The sequence below is a fragment of the Harmonia axyridis genome, chromosome 1 (assembly GCF_914767665.1).
Source record: "Harmonia axyridis chromosome 1, icHarAxyr1.1, whole genome shotgun sequence".
Classification (NCBI taxonomy): Eukaryota; Metazoa; Arthropoda; class Insecta; order Coleoptera; family Coccinellidae; genus Harmonia; species Harmonia axyridis.
The window spans coordinates 74,024,381-74,034,261 of NC_059501.1; the positions used below are offsets into that span (position 1 = coordinate 74,024,381).

A 9,881-nucleotide genomic window follows, 5' to 3' on the forward strand; every position below is an offset into this window, starting at 1 on the left:
AACTTTTATGTGATACCTCTCAATTACTACATCCACAAATTTGAAAATTCAATTTTATCATATTGAACGTATCATTTCTATGAGACGTACTACAGTGGCTATGAAAAAACTGTCAATCTTAAACTATAAATATTGAAGAAATGAAAAATTGTATAATTCCCGAAAAAAGCAAAAAAGGTAATAGAAAGAATAGCAAAATTTCATAACGTGGATGGCTGAAAACTGTGTGGAGTTTATGGAAAGAAACTGGGCATACTTTACTGATCTCCTATCATATCCTACCTGTTCTCCATAGTCCAAATATTCTTTGGTAAAGAAGATTGTCCTGGTAGGTAAGAATATTGAGATCGATAGGTAATAACAATAACCAAGTTGATCAAATATTTAAAACAAGGAGCGAAAGACCATCAGATTGCTAAAATCTAATGTATCTAGTGTATGCGAAATATCTCACTGCTGTCACTGTCTGCATCGAACATATCAGCAGCTTCTGGCAAAAATTGTGGTGGTTCGAAGAGTACCTAGTTACGTCTTTTGCTGAAGGATATACAGACTAACCTTCTGAGTCTGGTTTTCTTTTTGCAGAAAGTTCATAACTGGACAATGAAATATGAATCCATTTTTGTTGTAGAAAATCAAACATTCACGGGATCCTATCTGAAAATATATTAATTCGATGGAAAAATGTGGGTATTTTGTTCATAATTCGTTGTAATTATAATTTTCATTGGTATCAGGAAATCAAATCAAAATAACAAACTGGTATGATATATAAAATAACATTTTTTCATGTTGTCTCCAAAAGGGCTTCCACTATTAACTCCAATTAAGTAAATGAAAGAAATATACCATAATTGCAATCTCACTCTACAGTGACAAACGTTTCTAATATCAAAACCAAATTAGAATATGGAAATTACCCATCGTCAAACTTGAACTTTTTGTCCTACAAGGAAACCAAAATAGATATTGAGTTTTATCGAATTAAACTCGATAAAAATATCTATCGAACGTATTACGACATGCATTTCAAATTAAAAAAAAATGACCTTATCTACCTACGTATTCGTGTCATGCTCTATATATCGTAGATACATGCAAGAAATGAATAAAACAGAACACCCGGTATCGATTTTGGATTGATAGAGATTAGAACCCCTTCGAGCTTTGAGATTATGGGAATAATTTGTTAACCAAATTGAACATCGAAGGGATATAAAAGACTTCGGAACTTTGAAGAAGTCAAGCGTTGTTGAATATTCGTTGAAATGAAGTCGTTGGTATTGTTTTTCATTATTGCAGGCAGTTTTTATGGTAAATATCTTCACTTTTGTTGAACTTGAATCAATGATAATAGGTACTTGAGTTAAGTAATACTTTACACAATAAATCCTGGACCTAACCGGTAAAAACACATTTTTTTTCAAAAATTCAAAATTATTCCTCAACATAGTTATCTTCAAGAGATAAATGTACTCCAATCATACCTACTTCTGCCTTAGTGCCAATTTTTTTTTTCTAGATCGTTGTTGTCGTTGGAGCTGAGTCTAAATAATAATTATTAAGCCAGTGCTTTGTTTGCACATTATTTTTTCTCAACAAGGAATAATGTCTCGACACCATCAAAACAAGTTTTATATTTTCTATGTTTTTACTAGCAATAAAATTATTTATTAACTATTTGAGGACTCATTCCAAGTTCGTCTTCAGACACAAAATACGTTTTTATCCATTTTTCAAACAACAACAAATGTAGCGTTACTAAACCGTCAATATCTCGATACAGACTTAACTGTATGTTTCAAAATTTTGACACACATCCTTTGAAACTTGGTAGTAATGAAAGAAGTGGTACTTATGTTTTAATTTTAGTGGTTGTTCAATCTAGAAATTGAAATAAGTAGAACTTTCATTGTAATACTTTTTTGAAGTTATTACACATTACACGTGTTGTGAGGCAGAAAATACTAGAAAACCTGAATTGGATTGGTTTCAGTGCACTAAGTAATACTTCATAACATCTATTTCTAGGAGGTTTCTGCTCAGATAGAGTTGTCGGCGGTTCAGATGCCCCTGAAGGTGCTTTTCCATATCAGGTAGCGTTGCAGATAAGAAATTCTCTATTTTGTGGCGGTTCTATCATCGACAACTCATGGATATTGACTGCAGCTCACTGCTTGGATGGGTAAGTATTAAAAAAATTGTTTTTGGAAGTATGGCCATCTCAGTGGTCCCTGCCATATACACCTTCATAACGGAGTGTGGAGATTTTGCCGTAGAACGGTTGGGTTTATATTCCAAGCAGTGCTATTCTGCCGAGTATTTCGCACCATCTTTACGTGCTAACAAACATTGCTCACAATACAATAATATTCACAGGCAATCAGCTGAAAAAATCAAAGTGGTCGCAGGGACAACAACACTGAAGAACGGTACAGGACAAGAATTTGAAGTGGAAAGTTTGAAGATTCATGAAAACTACAACTCGAAGAATGTCACAAATGATATAGGTCTGATAAAACTGAAGAAAGCCATCGAGTTCAACGATAAAATGAAGAACGTTCCATTGGCAGCTAAAGAAACAAAAGGTGGAAGAAGATTGATTTTGACAGGATGGGGTAAAACTAGGGTGAGAATTCAAGAATATATTAATTATTTTATTTATTAAGTTAATGAACAAGATTATTTGACCTAAATCGGGTCATTCTAACTATGGTAATTGAAGCCTTATTTTTCATGCAAAAATAATGGATTTCTTTTTACTACACTTTATAATTGGTCAGGAGTTCCTGATGACGTAGACAACAATTCCGCGCTAAGACGTTGAAGATTCCGCCATTTTTAAACCGTTTGAAATGTCAATGATTATTCAATTGATTATGCTTCTTCGGTTCTTTATATTTAATATAATAATTAGAAGAATAATCAACTCTCAAACATATTTTCTTTGTTTTCAGTATCCAGGTCAAACAACGACGAAACTTCAGAAAATAGATCTTTTGTCTGTGAGCGATTCTGACTGTGCAACTGTTTATTCTGGTAGAGTTGATAAGAGGAATATCTGTACTTTCGGTATACCTGGAAGGGGAGCATGTCAGGTAAGTAATTACTAATTATGACATTAATAAATTCGTATTTGTCCTTGTCAAACAAGAAATTTCTTTCTTTGCAGGGAGATTCTGGCGGACCCTTGGTGCTAGATGGAACTCAAGTAGGTGTAGTATCATGGGGTGTAGCTTGTGCTAGAGGACTGCCTGATGTGTTCACTGACGTCTACAATTTCAGGGACTGGATTGAACAAAATATAAAATCTTGAAATATTATGTGGAATTGGGAAAATAGGTTATAAATTGCAAATAAATTATTCTTGCCAGTATTTCGTTTCATTCTGAACTATACATCCTGGTCATTGTCGTTTCAACAAAATTACTTGCAACAAAAGCTAAATGCTCCCATTTTTTATACACAGATAAATGTTGTGTAACTAATAAATTAATACCTATACATTGACGCATTCGAAAATTCTTCATGTCACGATCTGGATTTTGGAAAATCAATAGGGAAACCAGGAAAAATGTATTAATTATTATTAATGTGGTTTCAACTGCCCAAAAATTTTGGAAATCTCTACGGAAAGAAAAAATATAGCCTGTGTTTCCTCCTAAACCGGAGGTACAAACAAAAATGAGAGATGATGCCTTGGATAATTTTAAGAATGAAAAGTCCTATAAACATGGGCCCGAAAACGCTTTTCGAGATATAGGGTGTTTCTTGTAGTCCTATTTTTTGTGATGATTATATTAGATTATCGAATCTTCATTAATCTTTGCTACATATCGGGAAAATAAGCACCAAAACTAATAATTTGAAATTTGATTTGAATTTTCCCGAGGACATCGAGAGGATTGTTTGAAATTTTTTCTTGTAAACGGTAGGAGATTCGACAAAACTACAAGAAACCAAACAGTTTAGTAATAGCGTAAAGTTTTTTTCTACATTTTTTACAACAATGGTGGTCCATCAGAAAAATTCTGGAGGAAAAAAGCGGGCACTGCTCCAAAAGATATATCACCCTGTAGATTTGCAATCGAAATTGCCATATCACGAGATATATATATGAATCGGGTTCAAAACGTCTTTCGACGTTGTCCGATGCCTAATTTCCACGTCAGACGATCACTGCATTGATCTTCAGTAAGGTTTCTCTCACTCATCGCTCTTGCGTTGTTCTTGATATTACTATTTCACATCAACACAATTTTAACTTAGTCAGATTTGTTGTTACTGAAAGAATTTCGATATTCTGGTAGAAATTTTCCATGGTTCTGGCAATGGAATCAACACGAAATTTTGCGTGAAGCTTGTAAATGTTATTTTATAGACTATATGGCAAGGCCGTAGATATGGAGGGGACACTGGGGGTAATTATCCCTCCAAGACTTAAAAAAAAAAAATTCAGAATTCTTGCCAAGACAAAGAACGAAAATTTTTCCATAAAAATTAATTTATTTTTAACTTACTTCTTTTTGTTATCTTGGAAAAGCTTTTTTTTTTAATACAGTCCTTTCAAGCAAAAGTTTATATGGAATACTTAAACAGTAGGAAAAACAGGAGAAAAGAAAAAACTTCCATTATTTAAAATGAACAAATATATTTGATAGAGATTTAGTTAACACGGATAAATAAAATACTATGTATGAAATCATAATATATCATACCCTTATATAAAAATTGTTTTCCTTATATGCTTAATCAAGTAGCAACTACCAATTTACTTTGTTGAACCTTCTGAGTCATATTGATCTTATCCCCCAAACTGAGAGCCATTCCCTGGAGATAAAACAAAAATCAGTATTTTTTAAATTATAAAAAAAAAATTATATAACATATCCTTCTTGTATTGGAAATATTTTATAGGGTATAAAAATATTTAGAACTTAGAATGAACATTTGTGAAAAATGGCATAATATTGAAAATTATAAAAAATAGGGTGAAATTCAAGAGACATTGGAAAAAATCTCATTTTTCTCACCTGGCTTTTAGCTCTGATACGAATGTGTCCAGTTACTGGGGCATCTGGCTTATTGAAAGGTTTTTCGATGCTTAAATTGGCCAAAGCATCTTCTCCGAAAATCGACTTTGCGTACATGTTGGCTGCCATGAATCCGCATTGTCCTGACAGTGCCTTTTCAGGTGTGAGACATTTCATGTTAGTACTCTTCACTAAGTGCTTCAAATAATCAGCAAGATCTGTGAGTGTAGTGTTGACAGAAACCTTAAATAGGAAGAAAAACGTCAATAAACTTGTTGACAACGTCTTGTCTAGAACCTAACCTTATTCTCCCACTCAAACTCCGCCCACATTTGCCTGAATTCAGTGTCACTGCAGGTAGCTGGAACGATATAATCCATAATATCAATATGAATATCATTCAGGACCACAACGTTTCTATCTGAAGCGGCTCCTGTGATATCGTAAACAATATTTCCAAATATAATTCCATTCTCTGTTGATGCTACTTTAACGTTAGCCTTGATATTACAAAAATCTTTAGGTGCCAAAACAACGGGCTGGGGCTTTTCAACAAGCTTCAAATCGCCTAATGTAGCCAGTTCTAGAGTACAATTTTGGAGTGTATCATTGGTTTGATTCACGATTAAAACGTCAAGAACAATATCATACTGGTTAACATGAACATATGCCTCTGCATAGACCGGATCTGAGAAACCAGTTAATTGGGTTACTTTATTCAGCTTGCTGACAGAAGATGCTGCATCGGATCCTCCAATCTAGAAATTATGAACAATTACATAGTTATGGTGTCTTATAAAAAAAATGAGAAAAGAAACCATTGAAACGCCTTTATTCAAATTTTTATTTCTGTAATTAATTCATGAAATTTCGCATGCAGCTTTACAATATACATAATTCTGTCTTCTTAGTTAACCTATCTTGCAATTGACTTATGAATTTCAGTATGATTGGATGGCTATTTTCCGAATTATTGAGAAAACAAAATTTAGTGACTAGAACCCAATCGTTAGATAAAAATTCTAAAATTATCGACAATTGGGCAAAACGATAGCTTGCTGTTTCTCTGGAACAAGAGCCCAAAAACTGATAATATCTTACCCTTCCACCAGCCAATGCCTGAGACAAAGACGTTTCAAACATATTCTCTCCCAATTCATTGGATTTATCAGTCTGGAGTTGCAAGAAATTTATGGCATCATCGGCCTGTATAACTTTGCCGATTTTCTCTTTTGCTTTCTGATTAGAAGCATCTTCTTTCTCCTTTGCTAGAAGCATCTCGTTCAAGGAGAATCGACACAATTCTGAGAAAATGTTGAGAATAGAAGGAGAGCGATCAGAGAGTGCTCTGAGACAGAAGAGGATATGGTCTCTGTCATCATTAGTGATGGCTTTAGCAGGTAGACCTGAAAAAATCGAAGCATTATTAACTGGACTATGCCCTTTTTAATGCCTATTTTTTAGTCTGACTGGCTGTGGCGTAGTAAAAACGAAATGTGCATGCCTCCATAATTATTTTAAACAAAACATCAAGAGGAAATGTATTTACAAAATAGTTTAATAAAAGGTTCAAATTGTCATTTGATATATGATATTGCTTACCTGACTTTCCCAGGTGGATAATACCAGCCATACAGAGCATGGCTTCTGCATCAAAATGATTTTTCTGTTTGGGGCTCAAATTAGGTAGATTACCGTATCTCAAAGCCAACTTTGTGATGGTAGAAGCTATAGCCGCTCCTATGAAGAAATCGCCATCCATGAGATACTGTCTAAGTGGAGGTCTTTTTTCTTTTTTCGGTTTTCTGGAATGATACGGAAAAAAGTAAATGGCAACTCTTTTTAATGTCGCAGTGTTTTTTTTTTAATTCTTGTACAATTTTGTATCATGAATTACCTAGCAGACATCTGTCAACTTACTGTGCAGTACTGAAGATAGATTGAGTAGCATAAGTTCCATCAGATGTAACCAATGTAGTTTGTTGCGTTTGCTGAGCATTATTACTAACTTGAGCTTCTTCTTCACCAGATATCAGTTTTTGTTCCAGATCAACCAAAGCACCTTCTCCCAGGTTAGTTACAATTTGTTTCATTACCACTTCTATATCTGTAGAAGTTGATGCATATTCACCAAGAATCCAGAGGGCAGCACGATGAACTTTCACACTCTTTATGTCACTGAAAGCCTCCAATAATTTCTGAAACATATTCCATTTTCAGTGAAACAAACAACATCTTTCATTATTACAAACCTCGATAATGAGCGGTTGTAAGTTTCCAAACTTCTGAATAACTTCTCTGATAAAAATCATGACGTCTGTTGCTGCTAGTTCATTTGTATCTGACAAAAATTCAACCAAAACTGGTACGACAGAAACTGCTACATCCGGAAACTTAATGCAACACTGATGTAAAGTACGAACCAGCAATTGTCTGTACTTTCCAGTATCTTCGTGCTCTACATCATGTGTTTTAGATACCTCTTTCTTCAATACCAAAACCATTTCTTCAATATTCCTGGACGAAACTAAGTCCATTGCCAAAGCAAGTGTTTTCTTACGAACCTGAGGTAATAAATGAATAGAAGATGAAATGAAAGAATAAATAGAATAAGAAATTCATAATCAAATCATTATAGTTATTAATAAATGGTAGGACATCGTCTGTCGAATCAATCCAAAATTGATGAAGATTTGAGCTGGGATGTATTCAACTTACCTCAAGATCAGGACTGGCAAGAACTCTCAGTATGTCCATAACCGAATCTTGAAGAACTTTTTCATGAGTTGGGTGTTCCCTCAAAGCAATAAGCCTATCTAAGACAATAAGTTTAACATTGTTATCACTTTCTTTTATGATAAGTTCAATATAGCAACTTGCAGCAGCTTTAATAGCAGTAGGTGCAGTAGATAAGGTGACCAATGTTCCTAAAAAATAATTGATATGATCTTTCAAATATCAAATTAACACCAAGAACATGATTATATACCTGCTGCTTCATATCTTACTGCGGGACTGCTGGAGTTCAATAAATTGTAAATGCACCTTATAAATCTAGACCTCTCTGCAGGATTATTATGACACACTTTGTAAATCAACTCAACAATAACTAGTTGTAAAATATCTCCAAATGAAGTAACTTGATCCAAGCAAGAAGCTAAATATGATAGGGCCCTTTCCTGATCGGCATGAAGAAGCATCAAAAATGCATTTCTCTTACACGACATATCTTGCTCACCATCCAAATAATTTGATATGAGTTCTGGTGCATCAGGGATCAAGGCTTCAAAGTTTCGATAAATTGTGAAAATGGCTAGAACTGCATTTCTACGTACATATGAATGCCTATGTTCTAAGCAGGATCTGATTGATGGCATCAAAGGTTCTAAGAGTTCAGGTTCTTTGAGTTTACATAAAAAACGTAAGGTTGATCCACGCAAGAACTCATTTGGATGCTGCAGATCTTTTCTGAATAGAAAATAATGTCAGATATATTGTAGGATGAGTGAATATAGGAGTTTCGATTGAAAATCAAAAATCTTACCGGTATGCGTCACAAACAAGAATCATTTCTTGTAAAAGTTTTCCATCAGGAGTTGTTTTGGGGACGATTTCCCAGAATATTAAGAGTAATTTTTTTGCAGTATGATCTTGAAGAGGAAGAACATAACGAATTATAATCATTAAGAGACCTGGAGGTAAACGTTCCCCAGCCAAAATCATGTGAATCGTTTTCTTTAGAGCTTCAATCTTAACTTTCACATCTCCTTTTTCTGAAATAATGAGATTTGTAGAGATTGTTCATTTGGGCAACATAAAAGACAGCATACCTAAATCATGTTTTAGCTGTAATTCACTGTAGGGCTCTGAATCTATAGGTACGTTTATGAGAGTATAACAGGGTTGCTCTACAGCAGCCATTCTGTAGGTTCTTTCAGAATATTCACCTAAACAAGAGAAATAGATTTTTCAATTCTGATAATGAGAATACATCTCAAAAGAATCGGCATAATATTACCTTTATTATTTCAGTAATTTATCTAATTTGGCGGAGCCTACCAATACATGTAATTTCTATAAGAAAACTCCAAATACGTGTCAGATAGTGTCATATCCTAACCTCACTATTCTTAAATGTCAGATTGTCGGAGTCCGCTTGGATGAGAATACAAATCCATGGGCGTAGAAAGGAAGTCCATTGTATTGTTTTATTTCCGATTTTCTATCTTATTCAGTTAATGTTTGACACACTTTGATCACACTGACGAAAACTTAGAAATTAATTTTAAAAAATCCCAGAAACATCAATCCATATTTTGATGGAAAATTGTATAATATCTTCCTACCTATAAGTACCTATTATAAAGGAATCAATAAAATGACATATTTACAAACATGACACATTGTTTTCTGTTACCCAGATAACAATTTGTAGGATGTTCTTCTGAATCCAATAGCCTTAACTACCCCTGACTGTATCAAAAGTTTTTCTAAAATCTACAAATACAAACAAGGATTGAGTATTTTCATCTACCAACTATACGAACTGACAAATTCAGTAAGTACCTACTGATTTTGTCAGCTTATACCTAGGGTTATAGCATTAAAAAAAGAAAAAAAGAAAGAAAAGTTTATTCAGAAGTAGGTAACAACAATTACAAACTCTTATAAATTTTAAAATAAAACAAAATTTTATGAGCATATATTGAGGGAGAAAAATCGACCTAAGCTACATAATGAAATGTATCTTGTGTGCCAATTTTTTCTTCCCAAAAAATTTACCTTTGAATTCATAGGCTTTGATATGAGGGCAACAGCCCGGCGGCAGGAACGGGTCGGAGGAAAAGT

The 9,881-nt window shown here is 33.9% G+C and overlaps 2 protein-coding genes across 2 annotated transcripts; one reads left to right on the forward strand and one right to left on the reverse strand.

The window, feature by feature from the left end:
* Positions 1–938: 938 nt before the first annotated feature.
* On the forward strand, positions 939–3,373 carry LOC123671268 (chymotrypsin-2-like). Its single transcript, XM_045605015.1, has 5 exons — positions 939–1,314; positions 2,032–2,185; positions 2,380–2,629; positions 2,958–3,098; positions 3,173–3,373. Exons 1-5 carry the CDS (start codon positions 1,269–1,271, stop codon positions 3,314–3,316), a joined length of 735 nt encoding a protein of 244 aa, XP_045460971.1. The 5' UTR covers positions 939–1,268; the 3' UTR covers positions 3,317–3,373.
* A 1,366-nt stretch (positions 3,374–4,739) lies between these two features.
* On the reverse strand, positions 4,740–9,201 carry LOC123671269 (coatomer subunit beta). The gene is made up of 12 exons (XM_045605016.1): positions 9,052–9,201; positions 8,864–8,980; positions 8,578–8,806; positions 8,023–8,501; positions 7,752–7,960; positions 7,286–7,597; positions 6,954–7,231; positions 6,636–6,838; positions 6,135–6,439; positions 5,336–5,791; positions 5,034–5,276; positions 4,740–4,830 (listed from the first exon to the last, which is right to left on the reverse strand). The coding sequence occupies exons 2-12, from the start codon at positions 8,952–8,954 to the stop codon at positions 4,753–4,755; spliced, it is 2,883 nt and encodes a 960-aa protein (XP_045460972.1). The 5' UTR covers positions 8,955–8,980; positions 9,052–9,201; the 3' UTR covers positions 4,740–4,752.
* Between the last annotated feature and the right edge of the window lie 680 nt (positions 9,202–9,881).